Raw genomic sequence first — 24,707 nt, 5'->3', positions numbered from 1 at the left:
TTTTTGGAGGGCAATTGGGGTTAAGTGACTTGCCCAAGGTCACACGGTTAGTTTTTGTGTTAAGTGTCTGAGGCCAGATTTGAACTCAGGTCCTCCTGACTCCAGGGCCGGTGCTCTACTCACTGCGCCACCTAGACGCCCCAAACCTTCTCATTTGATGGAGGGGGAAACTGAGACTGAGAGGGGGAAATGACGCCTTTAAGGGTCACACAAAGAGCAGGAACGAGACGCAGGGCTCCTTGCTCTCGGGGAGCAGGGCTTGGGTGCTACAGTCCCTGTGGTCTTCAGGCTCACTTTTAACAAGCCCATGCCTTCTGACTCCACAGAAGGATGCCTCTCCTGGGTAGCCTGGGAGGGGAGTATGGCCAAGAGAGGGGGGAAATAGCAATGGACTTTAGCAGGATCAAGAAAGGGCCCGTTATACATCCTGGCCAGGGACGGATCGCTGCCTGCCCTTATGCCACAAGAAGAATTAAGCAAAAGCATCCTGGCCCGAAGTATGGGAAATGAGGAATCTGAACTTGGCTGGACACCTGAACAGCGAAGGAGATAAAAGTCCAAGCCATCTACCGACTTGGGAGTGCCCAAGCTCAGGACCCCCTGCGGAGCAAGCAGATGGTGACACGTGAGCTGGGAAGGTGTCAAACCCTCGGCAAATGGTCCTGCCTCGCGCCCCGATTGGCGGGGTCAGGAGATGGAGTGGCTGCTGATTGGCTAAGCCGTTCCAGAAGCTGTTGTTTGGCTGCTCGAGGTCTAAGGATGCTAATGATTGGTCGAGAAGGGAGACGCTTTCTTGTCAGTGATCGGGCCATACCTGAGGGCTTTCTGCCGCCATTGGCAGGTGGCCGTGGTTTCGGGACCAATCAGAGCGGGGCAATTTCGGGGCTCCGGGTAGATGTGGTCTGATACTTGGAGGAAGGGAGGACCCCCTAGCAGCTCTCACCGGCCCCTCACTTGCCTCTAAGGCAGCTTTGGGGTCGTGCCTGGTTAGAGGCCCGGGACGGCGTGAGGTGGGGGAAGGGGCCTGGTTCCAAGCTCCCTCTTCTCTCTCGCGTCCCCACCCTCGCTGGGCTTGGGCTGTGCCTCAGTTTACCCATTTTCCCGGCGGGATCCACTCGCCCAGGCGCAGGGGTGGTGCGGAGAAGGGGTCAGCGGGCGCCCGGCACCCTGAACCCTCCTCCCCACATCCTCGCTCTGGCCGGGCGCGGGCTCCGGGGCGGGGACACACGGAACAGCGTCACGTGCCGGGAAGGAAGCAGCCGGAGCCGGCGCGGAGCCGGAGCCGGGCGAGCGGAGGCGGAGCGGAGGGGCCGGGCCGGGCCGGGCCGGGCCATGGCAGGTACCCGGGCAGGGGGCGGGAGCCCAGTCCAGGGAGGGGCGTGCGGACCCGGGGGCGGGGAATCCACGGGCTCGCCCCACCAGCCCGAGGCCGGCCCCCCCCCCCCCCCCCCTCCCCCCCCGCCCCTCCCTGGAGTGGGCTCCCGCCCCCTGCCCCCCCCCCCCAGCCTTGCCGGCCCCCATCCCCACGCCCACTGCTGCCTCCCCACCCCCACCCCTAGGCAGCTTCCCCGAATGCCTCGGCCCCGCCCCCCAGCCCCTGGCCAGTGTGCCCCACGTCCAGCCTTCCCCCGGGCCCCTGCCCATGCCCACTTTGACCCCTCAGCCCTAGATCCCCAGTCCCCCGCCGGAGCCGGCCTCGCCGGGGAAGAGGCGCTGGAGGAGGAAGAGGAGGAGCCCGAGCCGGAGCCAGGCCCCGAGAACCCCGAGGACTCGGAGAAGGCGGCCCCAGGCTGCGGCCCGGGCAGTGGGGCCGGTGGGATGGGAGGGGGCGGGCGCGGCTGCGTGCTGACCCGGCGCGGAATCACGCTGCGGGTGCTGCTCAAGGATGCTCTCATTGAGCCCGGCTCCGGGGTCCTCTCCATCTACTACCTGGTGAGCGCCCGGGCAGGCGTGGGAGCCGGGTCCCAGCATGGTCCGCCCCCCCCCCCCCCCTTCAGCCCCCCGTCCGCAAAATGAGGGTGGGTGGGATGGGCAGGACAGGGCGGTTGGAGTTTCTAGTTCCACAGCCCCCCCACCTCAGACCGGCCCTCCTCAGGGTTCCAAGCACAGCCCTCACCCCCCACTGCTTAGAAATACGCCTCTGGGCAAGTGCCTTCTTCAGCCTGAACCTCAGTTTTCCTATCAGTGGAGTAATTCCGGAGTTGGGTTTGGGTGCTAGCCCCGTATTTACTGTAGGAAAGTACTGCTCCTATTCTGGGCCTGTCCCTTCCTTCTGCCCCTCCTCCCTTTCTTTCCCATTCCAGGGGAAGAAATTCATTGGGGATCTGCTGCCAGATGGGAAGATCACCTGGCAAGAGACGGGCCAGGTCTTCAACTCTCCCAGTGCTTGGGCCACCTATTGCAAGAAGCTGGTGAATCCAGCCAAGAAGTCAGGCTGTGGTTGGGCCTCGGTCAAGTACAAGGGGCAGAAGTTGGACCAGTACAAGGCCACTTGGCTGAAACGTCACCAGCCCAATGCTCCCTCTGTGGCAGAGGAGGTGAGGGGGTGAGGGGGCAGGGTGAAACTGGTCGGTTCTTTCTCTGGTTCATTCCGTCTCTGTCAATATCTCACATTTCTATAGCAATTTTACAGATTACCACTACTGTCGGAGGTCAGAGTACAAGGATTATCACCCCCAATATACAAAGTAGTAAACTGTGGGTTAGAGAAGGTAGTAAGAGATGAAGCTGGGATCCAAAGCTGAGTCCTTTTACCACTTAATCACTACATTAACATTTCCATTCCAATGAATCAAGACTTTGTTTGGCTTTCTCCAACCCCATTCCCTTAATCTCTCCTGTATGGTTCAACCTTTGTAAACAAAGATTTAAATAGTAGGTTGTTCACTGTGTCAGAGGTGGAAGAGATCCCTGGGTTCTGGGGGTTGTTAAGTAAGACCTCTTAGGCCTGTAGGATGGAGATGGGACGTAAAAGAATGACCTGGGTAAATGCATTGAGATGCAAATGAATTTAATTTTTTTAAGGGGTTAAAGAAAGGCCAGGCCAGCAAGGACTAAGAGGACTACGGAGTAAGGGAGGGAGAAGAGTTTGCAGAGGAAGGTTGGTCCAGATAAAGCCTTCAAACCCCATTTGAAGAATGGAGACTTTGGGGGCAGTGGAGGCCATAGATGTATGAGTGAGTGAGAAGTGTGACCAGAGTTGGGCTGGAGAGGAAGAGGTCTGCCCTGGAACTGGGTTTGGATTTCAACTGGGACACTTAATGGGCAAGAAATGTAACCTTTATGAACTTTGGTTTTCTCATTTAGAAAATGATAGACATTCTTAATCTATAAAATAATTCTTGAACTACTGACCTCAGAGTTGTGAGGAAAGTGCTATGGGAACCTTCGAGGGACATAGAAACATGATGGGTTAGGATTCTTTGGGAAGATCGTTCTGACAGACCTAGGCAGAAAGGGTGGGAGGGGCAGAAGCTCAGGCTAGAGCCAGGGCCCCAGAGATAGGCGCTGAGCACAGAAGAGAAATAGCACTGGTTCAAGATAATTTGTTTAGTGCCCTTGGTGTCATTGCTTATTGTAGCCAGTAGAGGGCACTAGGCTGATTTCAGGTTGGAAGGGACCTTGGAAATCATTGAATCCCAGGAAAGGGTTCTCCGCATTTTTTGTGTCTTGGACCCCTTTTGCAGTCTGGTGGAGCCTATGGATAGACCCCTTCTTGGAATAATGTTTTTAAGTGCACAAAACAAAATGTACAGAATTACAAAGGAAACAAATTACATTGAAAAACAATTATGTATATATATCTTATATCAGATTGCACACATTTTGGGGAGGGGGGGAAGGAAGGGAGGAGGAAAAATTTAGAACTAAAGAGTCTTATAAAAGTGAATGTTGAAAACTAAAAATAAATAATTTTCAGGAAAAAAATAAAAACAGTTCCACAGTATTTTTTTAAAACAAGTTCACAGACCCCAGGTTAAGAACCCCGATCTAGGCCAACTGTCTTATTTTGCAGATGGGGAAACTGAGGCCCAGAAAGCCTGAGGACCTTTCTCAAGGCCACATAGGTAGTAAGAAGCAGAGCTGGGATTCATACTCCTCTTTTCTGACTACCAGTCCATTGTTCTTTCCATTAGGCCTGCCTCTGGACACCTAAATGACCAGACTCTGTTTCTGTCTCCATAGAGCCTGGTCAGCGAGGGTGAAGAGGAAGAACTGTTAGAGGAAGAAGAGGAGGAAGCAGCAGTGACTCGGGAAGGGAAGATGCTGACCCCAGCCTCAACCTCAACTCCGGTCTTCTTGGAAGATAAGGGCAGGAAGCAGCTGGGAAAAGTCCTGACAGAATCTCCCAACCCAGGTATGTCTGGGCCCCTCTGAGCAGTGTTGAGATCCCCGAGCTGGGAGTTAGGAAGTCCAGTGTGGGAGTCTTGGCTCTGCTCCTGATGCACTGTGACCTTGGGCAAATCTCATCTCTGAGCCTCATATGTAATAATACACCCATCCTGCCTCCCTCCTAGTGTGGGATTGTAAGGGCCAAAGGAAAGACTGACTAGAAAAGCCTTTGGGCGGAATCTAGGCAGTGTTCTCATGTAGAAATAAGGCATTCATCCCCACCCACCCCGTGAAGTAATTTTTATAAATTGTCTTTATGTGGTATGTAAAATTTACATTGATTTTTCCCACACCTCATGATCTGATTTCTTTTTTTCCCCGACCCTCTGCCTGATTTTCCTTAGTCTCATTCTCCAGCCTTGGCCCAGTCCATTTCCCAGTAAGCTGGGTTTAGGTATAGGGGCATGGCAAAGGTTGATTCTTCTCTCTTCTCCCCACCCCCACATTTTCCTTCACAGAGGCTGGACCCCCTGGGAAGCGTCCAGAGAACAAGGGCCGGGTGCCAGTCCGATACTGCACCCTGGGCAGCCGGGACTTGGCCAGGTTAGCCTTGCTATCCTGCTCTAGTCCTGGCAAGGAGACCATTGGCCCAGAGCTCTCAGCATGGGCACCCCCTGTGACTCCTGGGCGGATATTTGAAGGGCTTTGAGCTGGGAATGGGATGGGGGCTTTTTTCCCTGGGGCTGTACCCCATGGGAGGGAAGAACCCATGCCTGAGGTTGTGGGGGTTCCTGGGCCTGCAGGAATCCACATACCCTCGTAGAGGTGACATCCTTCACAGCCATCAACAAGTTCCAGCCTTTCAACGTGTCCGTATCTAGCAACGTGCTGCTTTTACTGGTGTGTGGCCCCCACAGTCTGCCTTCTGTACTCCTGCTTCTCCCTGCCTCCTCCTTCCTCTCTATTCCTGAGCCTCTCCCTTTCTTCTCTGTCCCCCTGAGCCTCTTTCCTCCGCCCCTTTGGAGTTGCCTAGTCTTCTTTCTTAGCCCCGTAGCCTTGTGACTTCCTGTTCCCTCTGACTTCCTCCCCTCCTTCTTCTCTCTCTCTGGACCTTTCTCCTTCCTTCCTATGTTCCCGTGAATAGACCTGTGTGAGCTGACATGGGTGCAGAGTCCTGAAGGGCAGGGCATGAGTAGCCAGGATGTGTCCCAGAGTCCGGAAGCTGGAGCTTGGGCTATGTTAGCTAGAGCAGGTTTTTGAAAATTCCGTGAGCTATTAGTGGACAGTTGTGATGAGTGTTATTCTCCCTCTCCCCGCAGTGCAGTTATGGCTTCTGGTAAAGCCCGAGAGGATCAGAGAAATCCCCAAAGACAGACTCACCCAGGGGATGTGGGGCCTGGCTTCCTTAAATTTTGTCCAGGGATTTGCCAGAGCCCAAGGTCTGCAGAGGGGGAGGGGGAGGGGGAGGAAGAATTGGGGCATGATGACCTGACCACTGGGCATCTCTGATGAACTGGTTTTAGTGGCGGTAGTGCAAGGTTGGCTACTTCTCTGATCCTCCCTGTCCCCATCCTCTGGTCCCAGGACTTCCACAGCCACTTGACGAGGAGTGAGGTCGTGGGCTATCTTGGAGGTCGCTGGGACACCAACAGCCAGTGTGGGTACCTGTTAAGCTAGGGGAAGGGTTAGGGAGGGCAGGGAGGCTTGGGGAAGACCAGCAGGCCTTGGTGCCTACTCTGATACCCGTTCTTGTCTCACCTTGGACAGTGCTGACAGTGCTGAGAGCCTTCCCCTGCAGGAGCCGTCTGGGCGATGCCGACACAGCAGCTGCCATTGAGGAGGAGGTGGGCCTGATGTAGGACCGGGGGGCGGGGGAAGGTGCTCAGTTTGTCTTCAACTCCTTTGACATCATTGGTGGCCTTTGGCAATAGTTAGAAGAGGGGATGATGGGGGCATTGAGTAGTTTGTATATGTGCGTGTGTTGATGGCAATAACAACTCATAGTTATATAGAACAACTCATAGTTATATAGAATTTTAAGACTTACAAAGCATTTTTATCAAAATAGTTCTGTGAGGAAGGCATTATAAGCATTATTTTTGTCAGAAACATCAGCAAACCAAGACTCAGAGAAGAGGTGACTTGCCCCAAGTAACATAGAAAATGGCAGATCCTGAATTCAAACCCAGGTCTCTCCTGATTCCAGTGCTTCCATCAGGCTATTTCCTAATGCATGTTCTTTATACTCCCTCTGTGAGATAGTCCCAGTATCATGATTTCCATTTTAGTCATGGAGATACAGAGGCTAGCAGAGGTTAAATGAGTCACCCATGGCTCCAGGATTCAAACTTAGGTTTCCTGACTCTCAAGTGCAGTTCTTTTCATTATGCTATGTGTGTATCTCCATGTGTCCCTCTTGGGTAGGGTTTGTGAGTGTGTCTGTGCCCATGGGGAGCCATGTGTCCCTGTTGGGGATGGTGTACATGTGTATCTTATCTGTCTCCCTCTTCATCCTCTTCCCCTCCTCAGATCTGCCAGAGCCTGTTCCTTCGTGGCCTATCTCTGGTGGGCTGGTACCACAGTCACCCCTACAGCCCGGCCCTGCCCTCCCTGCAGGACATTGATGCCCAGATGGACTATCAGCTCAAGCTGCAGGGCAGCAGCAACAGCTTCCAGCCCTGCCTTGCCCTGGTTTGCGGTGAGTTCAGCTTGAGGCTTGTGCCCAGGAGACCCTGGCTAGGGAGGAGGGAGGAAAGAGAGAGGCTTTGTGGGTTCTAGGGAGACTAACAGACCAGGACGTCACCAGGCCTGGTTTAATAATTGAGCTTGGCATGGGAAAATCAGCAACTCAGGTAGCAGAGAGAAGGGAGTGACTGCCAAGCCCATCTCCTTCCCAGTTTCTTCCTGATTTTGGCACTTTCCCTTCTTTTCTCAGCCCCTTATTACTCTGGAAACCAGGGGCCCGAGTCCAAGATTTCTCCATTTTGGGTGATGCCACCACCAGAGGTAGGTAATGGTTGCCAATGTGGAGCAGAAGATGGAGATCTTACATGGGCAGAGGGGCTGGGGGTGAACAGTGGGCAAAAGAAGAATCATCAAGGGCCTTCTGAATTCTCCAAAGCATATTCCATTCTATTAAGAATAATTTGAAACGGGTGGCGATCCCTCTGTACTACGTGCGGTATGCCTCAGTTGACCAGAATACTGGTGTTGCAGTGGCTCCCAGAATGCTGTCTTCGAAGCCTCCTGTCTGTGAAGGAGGATGGACACTTGACAGATAAGGACGTGGAGGCTCAGAGACAGGTGTTGGAACAAGGATTTGAACCTAGTCCTCTGGTTTCAGGACATACTTGATCCCAGGATCGCTGGCATGGGAGTCATGAGAGCTGGGCTTGACCCTCCACCTCCTTTGACCCTTCCCTTTACATGTCTCTTTAATGGGGATAGTAAATACATGGCTTGAGTAGGGTTGTTGTGAGGAAGGCGCATGCCTAAAGGAATGGAGCGTTGATAAGATCATATAGTGCTCAAGGTGAAGGGCCTCTGAGGCTATCTGGTCCAGTGCCATCATTTCACAGAGCAGGAATCTGAGGCTTGGAGAGAGAGGTTGTAAGTTGTCTCTAAAGACACACAGGTCAAAGGAAGGAGAGCCAGGATTCAAACCCACATCCTCTGATGCTAGAACTGGTACTTTGCTCACCATGCTGATGGTGCCACCTCTCTCCTGGGCCTGCAGCATCTACTTACACTGGTGACCCCATCCTTCTGAAATCTAAAAAAATATATTTATTTTTAGTTTTCAACATTCACTTCCATTAGATTTTTGAGTGTGGGGCAGCTGGGTGGCACAGTGAATAGAGCACCAGCCCTGGAATCAGGAGGACCTAAGTTCAAATCTGCCCTCAGACACTTAACACTTAATTAGCCCATGTGACTTTGGGCAAGTCACTTAATCCCAAATTACCCTGCCTTTCCTCCAAAAAGGCCCCACCCCACCCCCAAAAGAAAGAAAGGTGACTTTCCCAACATGTCATGTAGCCAATGAGGGCACTGGATTTACAGCAGACTTGGATTTGAATTCTGCCCCTGCTCCTTCCTAGCTGTAGAACTTCAGGCAAGTAATTTTTCCACCTACAGACTTCAGTTGGCTCATTTAGAAAATGAAAGTGTGGACTAAGTGTTTATTGAGAGCCTACTATGTACCAAACTCTGGGAATACAAAGAAAATGCAAAAAAGGTTTGTTCCTGCCCTGGAGGAGCTTACAGTCTAATGGAATGCACAATATGTATTTATAAATAGGTAGTAGGGCTGACATTCAAACCCAGATCTGATTCTAACTCCACTGCTCTTTCTGTTTTACTATCCAGCCTTCTACTGGGCTTCAGAAAGAGGTCTGGGTGGAGGAGGATGGGGGGGATGACCCAAGGCTACCCTTTTCTACAGCAAAGGCCCAATGACTATGGGATCCCCATGGAGGTAGAGATGACATATGTCCAGGATGGGTTCCTGACCAATGACATCCTTCATGAAATGGTGAGACCACAGGCTCTGGGGAGATCAGGTGAAAGGCAAGCCTGGAAACCCGGGGTCTGATATACAGGGGGAGAGGGGAGGAATAGGAGGAGGTTGGGAATGGGAAGAGTTCACTAGGTCCCAGAATCCTAGTCTGGCACTGGAGCTCACGGTTCCTGGGAAGGTTGGGCCCTTCCCAGGCCTGGCGCTGACTGCTGCTGATGTGGGGTCATTTTCCTGCCTCATTCTGGCCCTCCCCTCCCCACTGCCTGATGTAGATGTTGCTGGTGGACTTTTACAAAGGAGCCCCAGATGTAGTCAAGTTTCAAGACCTGTGGAACCAAGAGCAGACCTATCTAGACAAGTTGAAGGTGAGAAGAAATCCCAAGCTCGTCATGCACAACATGCACATCTACCATTCTGGCTCTCCCTCTGCCTCTAGGCTGGTGTCTTGCACATGCTATTAGCTGATTTGATTTGGAGGCCAGTGTTCCAGTGGCTGGCAAGCGAGCAATTGGCAGATTCGTGAATTAATGGTTCTCTTTAGTCTTCTTTTTCCAAGGATAACTGCATATTTATGTGAGGACTTGATTGTGACCTAGGTATATTTGAATTTTTTAAGTATTTCTCTTCACAATGGGGAGCTAAACTCTTAAGAAATATATAACTTGGGGTTTATACCAAAACCCAGGGCATGCATTTGCAAGTTGTTTTTCCATTACTCTGGAAACTGGGACAGCTAGCTGGTGCTGGACCTGGAGTCAGGAAAATCCAGGTCTAAATCTAGCCTCAGATACTAGCTGTGTGACCCTGGGCAAGTCCCCTAACCTCATTTAGCCTCCATTTTTTCTTCCATAAAACTGAGATAATACCAGCACCTCCCTTACAGGGTTGTTGCAAGGCCCAAATGACATAATATACGGAAAACGCTGTTAAATTTCAGTTGTCATATAAACACTCTTCTTCTTACCAGGGAGGGGCCGTTAAGAATTCTGCTTTCTTGGATCCAGTAGATCCCTTCCCTACAACTGATTGTACTTTTCCTGCAGTCTCCTAGACTGTGAGCACTCCTGGTAGGGGTTGTGCTCTGAGCCCTTGCTTATATATCTTAGTAGGAATGAGATGATCAGCTCCTGGCCCAGATGTTGATGAATGAAAAACATGTTATAAAGTTGTCACCATGTGTCAGGGACTGAATTGTTAGACCAATTTCATGATTTTGCTGAGAGTTAGGGTAGCTCTGTGTGGATCATAGGCAAGTCACAACTTTCTTGAGCCTATTTTCTGAGTTATTACAGATGTATTTATCCTGCACTTCTCACTCAGGCTTGGGGATGTTTCTGTACAAAGACTGAGGTGGGTATAGGCCAGAAAACCTTTTGTGGAGTTTTTTGGGGCCTGATGTCCTAACGACTAGGCTTTCATTTCAGGTCTCTTTGGCGAGCAGGACACCGAAGGACCAAGGTCTGTGCCATGTCTTGGAACAGGTCTATTGTCTTCTTAAGAACAGCAGCTGAGGCCCGACAGCTTCTGGATTCTGCTATACTAAAGGGTGGCAGGGGAGAGCTGAAGCCTCACAGCCGAATGCAGCCAGCTCCTGGCAGGTCTGGCACCATCCTTGTACCATGTGAACTTGTGAGGCAGGAGCTGGTGCTACGACTGACCGTTGCCCTCATGGTGGGAAGGGGGCTACTGAGTATCTGGCCCTAAGGATGGGGGGTTGGGGGGAGGCCACATCTAGAGCAGCCAGACCAGGCTTCTCTGTGTTTCTCCAGTTCTTTGCTGTGTTGCATGTTGTGTCTGTTCCCTCTGCCCTACTGGCCCTGGGCTGTAGGATATAGCTGGTTTGGGGGGGCACAGTTGTTGCTGTGCCAGTTCATTCAGGTGTAACTTATTTGTGCAATGGTAGTGTTCAGACAATAAAGTGGAAAAAGGAAAAATATTTACATCACATTCTTTGCCAACATTTCTGACTCTCAGGAGGGGGAGCAGGCCCAGGACTTAGGGGGTCTCCTTGTAGCTCCTATGGTTTGATTACAATGGAGCCTAGGAAGTAGATGAATATTGAATACTCAGAAGAACTCAACCCATTTCACATCCTTTTGCCCTCAGTGGGCAAAATTCAGCAAAGCTGCTGGGCTTCCTCACGACGAATGTCTGGCTGGACAGAAGCACAAAGTTAGCCCTTGATGGCCAGAGCACAGTGGAAAGGGGGCTGCATTCCCAGTCAGAAGATGTGGGTTTGAATCCTGTTGTCACCTCCTTACACTCCTTTAAGTGCTACAAATGCTTTACATACATCATCTCATTTTATCCTCCACAACTCTCGAGAAATAGGTGCTCTTATCCCTATTTTACAGGTCAGGAAACTGAGGCGGGGAGGTAAAGTGACTTGGTGAGGGTCCATAGCTAGCAACTGCCTGAGACCGGCCGTCCTGGCTCCAGGCCCAGTGCTCTGGCCACTACATCATGCTGCCTGATGTTCACCAGCTGTGGGTGATACACAGGATGAGGCATCTCCCCTCAAAATGTTAGTTATTCAGGCCACTTTTATCACTTCTGAGTCTCACTGCCTGTGACTCTAAAAGGGGCCTACGTGTCTGCTTCCTAGGTGGTGATGCATGAGGCTAAAATGACATGATGGCTGAGTCAAGGGCTCTCGAAAGGGCAAAGCACAGTACCACAACCAAGGCAGCGTTGTGAAGTGGGCTGTGCAGTGCTGGGCTGAGCCCGGGAACGTGGAATGTCAGTGCTGGCTGTTAAAAATTGTGATTTGGGGTGGCTAGATGGTGCAGTGAATAGAGCACTGACCCTGGAGTCAGGAGGACCTGAGTTCAAATGTGGCCTCTGACACTACACTTACTAGCCGTGTGACCTTGGGCAAGTCACTTAACCCCAACTGCCCCTACAAAAACAAGAACAAATTATGGCTCTCTGCTGAGAGTTCTCCCTTCCCTGCTCATCTCCCATGACTGCCAGATGCCTCCCACCACCCCATCTTACATGATGAGGCAGCCCTCTCCTGCACAAGTGATCACATCACATTTGATGCATCAGGAGTTTGCCCCCTCAGTCATCCCCACTCCCTCTTCAGTGTCTCCCAGTCTGGCTGCTCCTCTACTGCCTGCAGATCCTCCCTCCTCAAAAGGCCCTCCCTGGATCCACCCGCCTCCACTAACGGCTGTCCCTTCTCTGCTGCCTTCTGTGACTAAGCTCCTCGAGAAGGATCTCCACGGAGGGTGGCCCTCCTCCCACTCACAGCTCCCTGTGACCGGCTTCTGACTGCACGAGTTACCAGCTGGCCTCCTCTCCATCCTCATGCTTCTTTCCCTCTGCAGTCTTTAACACTGCTCGTCACCCTCTCCATCTCAATTCTCTTTTTCTAGGATCCTGGTCCTCCTGACTGCTCCTTTGTTGACTCGTCATCCAGGTGATGCCCACTGACAGGGGGTCCCACAGGGACCTGTCCTGGGCTTTCTCCCTCTGTCATTTGGTGATCTCATCAGCTCCTAGATTAAATTATCATCCCTCTGCCAGTGATTCTCAAATTTATCTGCTCATTAGACATTTACATCCTATCAAACCCTCCCCACTGCCAACCTTTCCTATTTGCTGCTAAGGGCACCACCACATCTTCCCAGGCTCAAAAGCCAGGCATCATCTTTGACTCCTCCATGCCTCTCACTGCCCTCCCCATCCAATCTATTGCCTGGACCTGTCAATTTCACCCTCACAACATCGCCGGTATACCCCATTCTCTCCTCTGACTCTGCCATCACCCTAGTATTTTGGTGCTCATCTTGGGCCTGGATTATTTCCAGTAGCCTGGGGGGGCGGGGAGGGAGGGTCTACCCAACCTTGTCTCTCCTCATTCCTATCTTCCATTTAGTTGTCAAAATGATCTTCCAGGGGCGGCTAGGTGGCACCACTAGTGAATAGAGCACAGGTCCCAGAGTCAGGAGGACCTGAGTTCAAATCCAGCCTCAGACACTTAACACTCACTAGCTGTGTGACCTTGGGCAAGTCACTTAACCCCAATTGCCCTGCCTTCCTCCCTGCAAAAAAAAAAAAAAAAGATCTTCCAGAACAGCAAGTCTGACCTTGTCACCTCCCTACTCCTAGCCTACAGGCTCCCTATCAATCACTTCCAAGATCAAATATAACTCTACCTTCCAGTTTTCTTCTGTCTCAGCCCACCGTAGCCTCTTCAGTCCAGTGATGCTGCCTCCTGGCTGTTCTGTTAACAAGCTATCTTAGCTCTCTGCTCCAAGCATTTTTACTGCCTGCCCCCCACGCCTGGAATGCTTCCCATCTGCTGGCTTCCCTTACGTCTCAACTAAAATCCCACCTGCTACAAGAAGTCTTTCCCAAACCTTCTTAATTCTAGGGCTTTCCCTCTGTTGATTACTTCCTGTCTACAGCTTGTTTGTGCAGTTTCCATGCTGTCTCCCCCGTCGGACTGTGAGCTCCTTGAGAGTAGCACCTTGATATCCCCAGCATATGCCTAGCACACAGTAGGTGCTTAACACTTATTGACTATTGGTGTTTAACAGTGTGATGTAGCAGGAGCACTGACTCCAAATCTCAACTGTGTGACCTGGGGCAGACATTTTAATCTTTACAGGCCTCAGAATGAAGTTGTTTTACTTCTAAAATCCTATGACAACCTTACAAGCTGCCAGCTAACTCCTTTTGCTCCTTCTCTGGCAAAGGGTTCCCAGAATAGCTTGCTTAGGGAAAAAATTGTGAAATATTTCCTGCCAGAGAGACAATGAAAGGTAAAGGAGAGGCTCTTAGAAAGAGAAAACATTTAATACTTTTTTTAAATCAAGATTACAATTCAATTTGCCCTAGACAAAGGAGAAACTGTAACAAAAGTTATATTGATCATCTGAAGACACCCTGCTCCCCTACCTCCCCCCAACTGAATGCAATGGTGGCTCCTGGTGGCCTATGGGAATGATGATGATATGGCTAATCTATACCTCCATCCTCTCCTTTTCATACTCAAGTCTAGAACTGAGTGGGTAGTAGTCCAAAGGTCTGTGGAGGCCTGGGTGGCTCCACTGGACTCCAGGCTGGGACGATACGGATTCTAGCATTACCGGGTCCTATGAAGCTATTTCATATTGCTGCTCCTGGGGCTGTCCCAGGAGGCTTCAGGACCCTAATTGGTACAGGACCACTTCGATGGGGGGAGGAGGGGAAATACCTGATGAGCAGGAAGCTGACACAGCTCAGCACCAGGTGATGGGGATGGGGGCACTGACACAGGGAAGAGGGAGAGGCATCAGGGAGCAGGAGGTGATAAGAGACAAACCATAAAGGAGAGGAGACAGGGAAGAGGTGCCACAATGAATTCTGGTAGGTTTCTCAGGGAGGGTTCAGTTCATCAAACTCTTTGTGCTTAACCCTTCAAAGGAGGAGGTTGACTTGTTGGGGCTTGGCAACCCAGAGAGGCAGCAGCCTCTTCTGGCCCCTGTGGTCCCATGTTTTGTGGGGAAGGAGGACCCTGGCAGTGCCAATGTAACAGCAGCTGCCAAATGAATAACAAACATACATCAACATGCTCAGTTAAAAGAAAAGTTAAAAGGATACATTGCTTTCTGTATCTGTCACACTGCCAGGTGAGAGGAGCAAAGAGAGGGGGCAGTGTCTGCAAAGGAGGCAATAACTCTTGTGTTTAGAAGAGTGAAGCGGAGGAGACAACACAGGGCAGAAGCGCTGCTGGAGGGGGGTGCTGGGCTGGGGCTGTAGAGCAGTGCTCTGGCTATTCCTGCCGTGAATAGCAACTGCCATGCTATTCCCCCTCTCACCCTTGGGCCCAGGGGTGGCAGGGGAGTCTACTGTGCCCTGGCTGATCTTCAGGCTCTCAAGGGGTGTGGTCTATGCAAAACTTGAGCTTTTTGGTTAGAGAAGCCACAAGAGGACAACGCTAAAAGGATCTGGGACCCATTGCCTGCAATGGGCTGTGGCGGAGCCTGGGGCTCCTGGAATCAGAAGGATGCAAAGCTGAGGAGAATTTAAAAGCCAGACCATGGAACAAATTGCCTCTTATTTCCACCTCAAAATCACCATAGTACAGAAAAGTCTCCAAAGCCTGGCCCACACTGCTACACCTAATATTACTCCTGCCAAGAATAAAGAGAAAGAGGAGAGGGGGAGAAGAAGAAAGCAAAGGAAAGGGGAAGGAGAGGGATAGAGGGGGGAAAGGAGGGGAGAGAGAGAGGGAGAGAGAGACAGAGAGAGAGAATATACCAAATTTCTTATTTCAGCCAGTTAAGGCAGTAGAGCCTGAGGCAAGAGGGCCATGACCTCCATAGGGACCTGGCTGACGCCTGCAGGAATAGTCCCCAACCCCAGCTCAAGTCCTAACCTCCAGCCTCCAAGAAGGAGGCTGCAAGCAAGCAAGCAAGGCACGCTAGGGACAGCTCCACAGGGGAAGGAGGTGGGCTTTCCTGTGCTTCGGTCCTGTGGCCCAATGACTCAGCTGCCAGCCTTTGGCCATAGCCAGCAAAGAAAGCAATCAGACCAGCAGGGGAAGAATAGAGCAGATGGAGCTATTTCCATAGGATTCCTCCATTCCCTAAAGACCACACAGAACATTTCTTAGGAGATTCTTGGTCGTGGCCCCAGGTCATGCACTTGGTACTGCTTTATTAGCATTGCAGGACTTTTCCAAGTCTGGTTCAGAGAAGGGGGCAGAATCTTCCAAGTCAACTTAAGGATCTCAAGGAGTGGAAAAAAGTGATAGCTAGGGCCTGGGGTAGGGTCAGAGGTTGAAAATTTCTATGGCTGTGGACCAGGGAACCAAGCCACCCTCAAAAGACAGAGGGACAGCCTCTGAATGTTCCTTGGTAGGGTGCCAGAGCAGGGTAGCGATGGCTGCTCAGGCTTGGAAGCATTTAGAGAGGAAGCTTAGTGTTTCAAAGAGCACCTTAGTGTTACCCCTTTGCATGGGAGCCTCACAGCCAAGTCCAGTCCCAAATGAGAGTCGAGGGACTGGCTGAGAGGGGGAGTGTGGCTAGTGGAGTCAGTTGAGTAAATGAATCCTGTCCACCCAGGCCCCTCAGAAGCAGCAAGTGGAGGGGGAATGAAGAAGGGACAAAGTCTAGAGCTGGAAGATGGGGATAAAAGGTGGAAGGAGGGAGGATGCTCCCCTCCCCACCAAAAAAGCTTGGGTGGTCACTAGTGTCTTATGTAAACCTAGGTGATTTAAACAAATTGTGTTTCTCATTTCCATCACCATAAACACCACAAGACCCCCCTACACTGATTAAAACTTACTGGCTCATCCTTCTTTGCCTATACTCAACTTGTAACTCAACTAGGTAGCATCCACTGCTTAGTCTTCCCAGGGAAGGCTGAGCCTGACCACAGGTGTCAGGACTTAGGGGCTTTGCTGCCTGAACCTGTGCCAAAGTGACTGGGGGGTGAGGGGAGAGAGGAGGCAGCAAGCTCCTTGAGGTCTCTCAGGAAGTACCAAATCCTTGGGAAGGATGGATTTGAGGGGACACCCAGTCCAGATAATCTGACACCCTTCTGACATGGGCAGGGTTAATACTATCCCATTTGTCTTCCAGTGAGAGACTGGTGTCACCAGGAACAAAATGGAATGCAGGAGATCAGGCCTGGCCTTCCTCATGGGGGGAGGAGCAGGAGAAAGGAGGAGGAAGGGAGGGCAGGGAGGGAGGTGTGGAGAGCAGTCATTTCACTGAGGTAGTGGGACCAGCACCTCCACGTAGTTGAGGGGGAAGAAGCCCGACTGGCCGTTGATCATGCCTTCGTACCAGTTTTCGTCGATCTGGTTGGTCAATGTGATGATGTCACCCTCTCGGAAGCCCAGTTCCCCATCATTCTCGGGCTCAAAGTCATACAGGGCCTTGCAGCTGGGCTGGTCCAGAGGTGCTAGGGAAGAGACACACAGGGCAGAGGTGAGTGACCAAAAGCCTCCTTGGGGCATGGATCAGCACAGATGACGACTGGCAGTCGCTAACCCACCTGGGTTACTGCCTTATTTCCTAATCAATGTGTTATTCATAACTATACAAGCCTAGAGATTCCTTCCAAGTCCATAAAGAGCCTGATTCTGTCACTGTCTTTGCTTCAGAACCAAGTATCCTCCTACCCGATGAAACTTCTCTGGCTTTCAAGATCCTTCAGCCTGTCGGCTTTCACTCCCCATTTTTCCCCCACTCCCCTGGTTCACACATCATGATTTTTTCTGTGGGAATGTTCCCTTTACTGACAAAAATGAAGTTTCTGGTGATGAGTCTCTTTCCCCTTGGACAAGCTTGTCTTTACAAAGCAGACAGTCACTAGACCTTTTTTACTTAAATCCTCCCAGCTTAGTAGTTCCTGCTTTTGAATACCCACCATACCATAATGACGCATTGGAGGAAGAATCCAGCAGATACCCTTTAAAATCTGCCTTTTTGTTGTTCAGTTGTGTCCGACTCTTCATGACCCCCCATCTGGGGTTCTCTTGGCAAAGATACTAGAGTGGTCTGCCACTTCCTTTTCCAATTCATTTTATAGATGAGGAAACTGAGGCAAACAGGGTTAGGTGACTTGCCCAGGATCACCCAGCTAGCATCTGAGGCCAGATTTGAACTCATGAAGATGAGTCTTCCTAACGCCAGGCTGGGCACTCCATTCACTGTGCCACCTAGCTGCCCTTTTATATCCATTTTCCATAAACTATTTCTCGCTACTCCCCAAAACACACTCCTCCAGACAGGCAGTCTGTCCTCATCACATTCTACTCCTTAAATAAGTATTTGCTTGTGCCATCCCTCTGGCCTGGAATGTCTTCTCCTTCACTTCCCACCCTGTTCTGTCTACATAACCAAATCCTATCCATCCTTAGAGGGCCAAGTCAACTTCCAATTTCCAACTTCTCTAAGAATCCTTTCCTCTTCATCCCAGTCCATACCAATCTCTGTTCTAAATGCAAAGAATCAGGACCACATCTCTTGGCATTGAACTCTTCTCTAATGGCTTATGCTAACTTGGTAATAGAGACCATGTCTTCTTCTCCTCTGGTACTGGAAGTAGGCCCTTCAGGAGCACTGGCCAAGTCAGCACAAGTCTGTCACAGTACCCAGAAAAACAAGTCTTGAAACGGTGCTATACTGGGCAACAGGGCATCCTTACCACTAGACTCTCATCTTGCCCTGTCTGATTCCTTGCTATAAAAAAAGACTCCCAGTCCTTGGTGATTCATCTCTCATTCCCGCAGCAGGGCTTCCATGTCTATACTGTATGACAACACCAAATTCACTTCAGGTCCTTCCTCCAGGGAATGGCTACTGGATATTCCTTTTCTATGGCAACAGGGCCAGGAAAAGCCTGCTCTTTGGGGACAACTGCAGCAAGCCTTAGAGCAGGGGAATAGATGCCCCTGTGTTTTTTTTTCCATTGCTATAGGTCCACTGAAGACAGGCAGGAAGACAGCAACCAGAGCATAATTCACTTTGATCCAGTTTCTGGGTAGTCATCTTGATTCTCTTACCCTTCCAAGCCTTGGGGCACCCATCAGTCAATTCCCAATTCCTTTAAGAAAGTCTCTCATTAGGGGCAGCTAGGTGGCACAGTGAATAGAGTACCAGACCTGGAGTCAGGAGGACCTGAGTTCAAATCCAACCTCAGACACTTAACACAAAAACTAGCCATGTGACCTTGGGCAAGTCACTTAACCCCAATTGCTCTCCAAAAAGCAAAACAAAACAAAAAAATCTCTCATACACCAGCCTAATTAGGCCTATGGCCAGTGCTCTCATTTTGGAGAGTGATGTTGACTTTTTTCCTTGGAAGAGGCAAAAGCCACCAGGAGGAGACTAGTTAGACACAGCAGGGAATTGAGAGGGAAAACTAGATATGGCTGCTGCAGTGTCCCTGAGAACAAGAGAGGCACCATGCTATAGCAGAACGCACACTAGACGTGGAGGCAGAAGATTAGTTTGAGCTCATTGTTAGCTGTGTTAATTAGCTGGGATCAGTCAAGTCCTTCACCATCTGGCCCTTAGTTTTTGGCAATGGATCTACACCCCAGTCATACCTTTAGGGCAGTGCTGTGACCCATCCCAATCAGTGACTTCATGTTTGTCCATACTTTGTATTTACTCATGTGTCCATTTCACTTTTCCCAAAAAAGGATAAACCTTTAGGGCAGGGACTATTTTTTGTCTTTGCACGCCAAGTACCAACCCGAACATATAACAGATGCTTAATCAATGTCTGTTGAATTGAACTAAATCCCATTGTAAAGTCACAAAACCCTACTGTAACATCATTTAGCTAACTGCTCATTTACAATGATGATAACAACAACATCAAACATTTCTACGGTATTTTAAAGTTTACAAAGTACTAGCCTACACTTTTATCTCATTTGACTCATCACAGTCCTATAAGATGAGTACTACAGGTATTATTAACCCTGATTAATGCTGGTTGAGAGATAAAGAAGGAAACTGAAACTCAGAGCAGTTAAAGGCCTCAGTCACCCAGATGGTGCCACCGGTGAGGGGTTTCACACCTCGTGCCCTCCCAGCTAGATGTCTACACTATCTATCCCATTGCCTATCTTCAGTTATATGGGATGAAGTGCTTCCTGAAACATCTTTTTGTCCATTTTTAGTCCTGTGCATGAAAGGAGACATGGTGAGGTATTACTAGAGGTGTTATGGGAGCCAGTGCCAAAGGTCAGACCCAAACAGCACTCTTGTTCCCCTCTAGGCTACCCCAAGACGGTGGTGACAGGGATATCCTCCATATGCTGGATCTCAAAGCCTCCAATAGGTGCCCCAGGAAATGATGTAGCCTTCCCAGACTGGTTGTAACTGGAGTTTAAAAAATTCTCTCTATACAAGTAGGAATGATTCATTCCCTCATTGAAAGCCCTGACTTAGGGACTCTAGAATTTTCCAGTGTTACTCCTCATGCTCTCAGTTACAGAAGCCCTGAAGATTCCTGACTCTAAAGAACCAGGACCCTTGGCAGCTTTATGTCACACATACCCCTTGCACATCTATACAAAACGGGCAACTCTGATCCCAGAGCTTATACTGTACTTTCCTGGAACAGAGCTAGAATACAGGGGGCATTTAATAAATGCACGCTGAAATGAATGATATTGAAGCTCCCACCTCTGTGTCCTTGCTTAGACTGTTCCTCGAATTTTTTTTTTTGGAGGGAGGAAGACAAGGCAATTGGGGTTAAGTGACCTGCCCAAGGTCACACAGCTAGTAAGTGTGTCAAGTGTCTGGAGCCGCATTTGAACCCAGGTCCTCTTTTCTCCAGGGCTGGTGCTCTATTCACTGCACCACCTAGCTGCCCCTCCTTACCCTGTTCCTGATGCCTTGAATGTATTCTCACCCTATTTGCTAAAATCCTACTCAAGTGCTGCCCCAGCCTCAGCCTCAGCCCCCTAAGGTAGCAGCATATTGTTCTATGCCTTGGTCATACATAGGTCATGCATAAGATCACAACATTGTAAGTCTCTGGTTTGTAGCTTATTCACCAACTAGACTGTGACCTCCATGAAGGCAGGAATCAAGGTTTAAATGCATTCTATACTGTCTCCAGAGGCTTGCACATTAAACACAATGTCTGATGAGTGAGCGAATGAATGGCTCCTTATGGTTTATAACTTTTTAAGGTTTATCATTCCTCATCCACTTCCATTTGCAGCCTGTTCCTAACATGATGAAGAAACAATATCATGGCTTCAGGTCAACTGGAGCTCATATGCAGCTAGATCATGAGATTAAAGAACTCCCAAAACATTAACTGCTATGGAAAGAGAGTCCTCTTGGGGACAATGTATTAGTGTTCCACTCGGAAAAGGAAGGAAAGCAAGGGCATTAGCAAACAGAAAGCAAGCACAAGCAAGAGAAACAGAACAGGAAGAAGAGAGGAAGATGGAAAAGAAAGAACCCATTAGCCAGCAGTGACGGGATGCATGCAGCTGAGGGCACACTCACGCATACTCCTGATGGGGGTCCGGATGGGCTTGTCAGAGGATCGGAAAGAGGAAGAAGCTGCTTCCAAATCAAACAAAAAGATAAGCTTACAACCAGGCTGAACGTGACTGTAATTCCAGATCCCCATAGGTACCTTGCCTCTTGTGATCAGAGGTTTTGGGGAATAAGGACCAGGGAGACTGACATGTTTTCTTCCCACAGGGGAGGAGGTAGGTTAGGGAAGATAAGAATAGGGATAGTGGTAAGGATCTGAGGTGGCATCCAAGAACCTCTTGGAGAAGGATGACTCGTTCTTAGAGTGTGAAAGATAAAGCCATCCTCAGGAGAGCACGCTTGTTAGAACATAGGCCCATGATTCTCCTCCTTGCCCCAAGTTGCCCCATTTTGGAACCTCCCCAACCTTCTCTGTTGCCTGGGTTCATAATTACCTGTGATCTTGGGGGCTGGGGCACAAGGGAAACCTCCATTGGACTGGTCAGGCTCTCCAAAGTCATAGGAATCTCTAGGCTTTGGCTTGTATTCCCGCTTCGGACGGGAAGAGGCTTCCCGCATCCTATGTACATGAAAAATAATGTGTGAGCACAAGAGCAGGTGGTGCACTTAGTATGCCAAGAATTATATGGGCTAGTAACTCAAGCACAGATGCCAGGCACTTTGGGGTGGCATCCTTATTATTACTAACAGTCTAACAAGTAAAGTCACCACAACCTCCTCTCCCTCTCTCTCTCTCTTTCTTTCTCTCTCTCTCTCACTCTTCCCCCCTCCCTCTCTCTCTCCAAATTGTTATGACTATTCCATACTGTTTTTCCAAATATTGGTATTCCAAATCAGAAAACTCCTTTATATGACTATTTCAAAATTATATAAATAATTTAACCTTTTTTTTTTTTTTTTAAAGCAATTGGGGTTAAGTAACTTGCTCAAGGATACACGGCCAGTTTTTTGTTCTGGGTGGAGTGCTAAGTATCTGAGCCCAGAGATAAACTGTTTTCCTCACAGCCAGTCCTCAAAAAGATGAATGAAGAGACACAAATGGATAAAAAGTGACATGTCCATATGGCCTTAAAGTTCACAAAGCACTCTATATCTGCATTTCATGTGACCCTCACAACAACCCTGTGAAGTAAGCATTCCAAGTTTCACCCTCAGTTTATAGAGGAGGGACCCATGGCTCTCAGACAGTAAGTAATTTGCCTACAGTAATTTGTCAAGTATTTCAGAGGCAGGAATTGAACCCAGTCTTGTGACTCTGGATCCAATATTCTTTCCCACACACCATCTGCCTCTCATCCTCAGGAAGTGAGGTTCTACTGCATTTGGAGTCACAGGATTTTGTTTTGAATTCTGGCTTTGCCAGTGACTTGCTATATGACTCTGGGGAAAGTTCTTGCCATCTCTGGGCCTTGGTTTCCTCAAGCGTAAAATAAGGGTTTTGTACTAGTTCTTTAAGGCCCCTCCAGCTCTCAATTCTGTGAACAGGACAAGAGGTCCAACTCAGGGACTTGCTTATCTGCTCCTGGTACCCTTTCCTATTGAGAACTACCCCCGACCTGAGGACCCAGTGAAAACCCTCATCCTTTCAGCACTTCATGACCAAGAAGTTCCTCACTGGCTATGCCTCCATGGGGCCAGTATTTTGGAGAAGTCCCTATCTGGAACATTTAGCATTTTGTCTGGGATTAAGAAGAGGACTGGCGCTGAGTCAGCACTAGAGAGGAAAGCTCCTTCCTATTGGGCACACTGAACGTAGCCAGGAAGTTATTCAGATCAAATCTTTTTAAAGGGCTACATAATCTGAAAGATTCACAAGCCCTGGCTGGTGTCTTGTTTACTTCCTACTGTAGAAGCCATAATAGAGGCCCACTACACAGTAAAAAAAAAAAATTTGGATAACTCAAGGTAACAGAGACTAGTCCAAACTCTTATAAGCTCAGAGTTTACATTCTACTAAGAAGATACAACACTTAAATATATAACTATAATTTGAGGAACACTAACAACTAGCAGGATCAGGAATGTCTTCCTGCAGGAGCTGAACTAGAGTTGAACTTTGAAGGAAATTATGGATTCTAAGAGGCAAAGGAAAGGAAGGGCTATGTTCTAGGAGGGGTGCAGGGAGGTATGGCCAGCCTGCATAAAGGCCTGAAGGCAAAAAATAAGGGATGCTGAGTTTGGGAAATCAATCTCCTATCTTCTTTGCTAGCTCCTTGTCCACATACATCTTGCATCTCTTAGAGAAATATTCTCCAAGATCCTTGGACCTCTTCTCTTATTTTTATAATCTTTTCCTTGAAAATCTCAAGAACTACCAGATTCTAGAGCTTAGCCTGGAAGAGACCTCAGAAGCCATCCAATCCAACCATCTCATTTTCCAGATGAGTCATCTATTTCAAAAATTACTTAGAAAGCTTTATTCCAGCTCTGACCTCTTTTTCTCTCTCCAGTTCCAGAACTATTATCTCCCAGGGCCTACAGGACATCTCTACCTGAATATCTTATCAGGTCCCCCAAACTCAACAGAGATAAACCTTACCTTTTCCTCTATATCTGCTTTTTTTTCCTGACCTTACCCTTTCTGCCAATCATACTTACTGTCTACTTGACATAAGTAACCTTAGTGTAATCTGACTTACCTTTCCTTTCTCGTCTCTCATATAGTAACAGTAAGCATTTATATAGTGCTTTTAAGCTTTGCAAAGTGACTTACAAATATCCTTACAACAACCCTTTAAGGTAAGTGATGCTATTATCCTCATTTTACAGTTAAGGAAACTGAGGCAAACAATATGAAGTGATTTGCCCAGGGTCACACAGCTACTAAGTGCCTGAAGCTAAATTTGAACTTAGGTCTTCCTCACTTCAGGCCCAGTGCTCTAACCACTGTGACAACTTCATTATCCTGTCAGTTTCAGCTATATCAAGTCAGTAACCAAGTCCTGTGAATTCTAGCTCCATGACATTCCTCACATCCATCCCCTTGTCTCTATTTCTATTGCTACCAACACAGGAAGAGGCCTCACCTGTCTACACTATTCCAACAGCCACCTTCTACCTCTCCTCTCCGTCCCTGGCAATTTACCCTTCACACAATCAGGCACAACATACACACATCTGATCAAGACACCTCTATACTTATCCCCTTTCAACAACAACCAGTCACCTGCAAAGTAAAACTCCTTAGTGATGCAAAAAAGGTTCTGCTCTACTTTCCCTAGGCACATCTCCCATGACTCTCTTGTCTATACACTCTGCCCCATCCAAATTTGGCTCTTTGCTATGCCTCCCACATGCAGGCCAGACTCTGGAAGCTCCATGCCTCTGCCTCTACCATTTCATATGCCTTCTCTCCTACTTCCCACACATCACCACAGATTTACATTCTAGTCATCTGTGTACATATCTTATATCTCTACTAGACTGTGAGCCTGAGTATGGGGACCACGTCGTAGTTCACCCTTGTATTGCTCCCCCAGTGTCTGGCACAGTCCTCAAAGTAGGTGCCACAGATATTAGTGGTGGTGAAGTCATTATTTTCTTGAGGAGCAGCACCGTGTTACAGAAGAGTCACTGGACCTGAGGCAGGAGACCTGGGCTTCTGTACTGACTGACCCTTACTAAGGCATAAGACACTTGTATTTTCTTGGTTTCAGTTTCTCCATCTGTAAAAGGAGCAGACTGGAGATCATCTCTAAGGCTCCTCAGACACCTGATATTTTATAGAATCCTATACACCACTGCCATTCTATAAAATAGGATTCATGCCTGTCACTTCCCCTTTTATCATATACTTACCCATGTTCTAATTCATTCTGTGGCACACTCATGTACATGAACAGGTGGGACCCGGGACCCACTAAGGTCCATCCCAGCTCTAA

General features: G+C 49.2%; 2 protein-coding genes across 4 annotated transcripts in view; one reads left to right on the top strand and one right to left on the bottom strand.

Moving 5' to 3' along the window:
* Nucleotides 1-1,024: 1,024 nt before the first annotated feature.
* On the top strand, nt 1,025-10,796 carry MPND (MPN domain containing). 2 transcript variants are annotated; one of them, XM_069086800.1, is made up of 13 exons: nt 1,025-1,339; nt 1,664-1,932; nt 2,304-2,537; nt 4,186-4,357; nt 4,851-4,935; nt 5,136-5,232; nt 5,917-5,989; nt 6,100-6,176; nt 6,862-7,030; nt 7,268-7,338; nt 8,777-8,866; nt 9,124-9,216; nt 10,276-10,796. In XM_069086800.1, the coding sequence occupies exons 1-13, from the start codon at nt 1,333-1,335 to the stop codon at nt 10,360-10,362; spliced, it is 1,524 nt and encodes a 507-aa protein (XP_068942901.1). In that variant the 5' UTR covers nt 1,025-1,332; the 3' UTR covers nt 10,363-10,796. The 2 variants fall into 2 exon arrangements, with proteins under 2 accessions (XP_068942901.1, XP_068942900.1); XM_069086799.1 differs by lacking the exons at nt 1,025-1,339; nt 1,664-1,932 and having other exon boundaries at nt 1,998-2,537.
* Nucleotides 10,797-13,638: 2,842 nt separating this feature from the next.
* SH3GL1 (SH3 domain containing GRB2 like 1, endophilin A2) overlaps nt 13,639-24,707 on the bottom strand; it is a 102,966-nt gene continuing 91,897 nt past the window's right edge. Inside the window, exons 8-10 of one of the 2 annotated variants that reach the window (XM_069086801.1) lie at nt 21,261-21,385; nt 20,833-20,892; nt 13,639-16,753 (exon numbers count right to left, since the gene is read on the bottom strand). In XM_069086801.1, the coding sequence (XP_068942902.1) occupies nt 16,557-16,753; nt 20,833-20,892; nt 21,261-21,385 (382 nt within the window). In that variant the 3' untranslated portion in view covers nt 13,639-16,556. The remainder of the gene's footprint in view (nt 16,754-20,832; nt 20,893-21,260; nt 21,386-24,707) is intronic. The other variant, XM_069086802.1, reaches the window with a different exon arrangement.

This window comes from Petaurus breviceps, unplaced genomic scaffold (genome assembly GCF_028583685.1).
Source record: "Petaurus breviceps papuanus isolate PSGF00001 unplaced genomic scaffold, PetGlider_PUasm1.0 180, whole genome shotgun sequence".
Classification (NCBI taxonomy): domain Eukaryota; kingdom Metazoa; phylum Chordata; class Mammalia; order Diprotodontia; family Petauridae; genus Petaurus; species Petaurus breviceps.
Note: the sequence above shows the minus strand (reverse complement) of the source record. Positions and strands in the feature narration are given on the sequence as shown.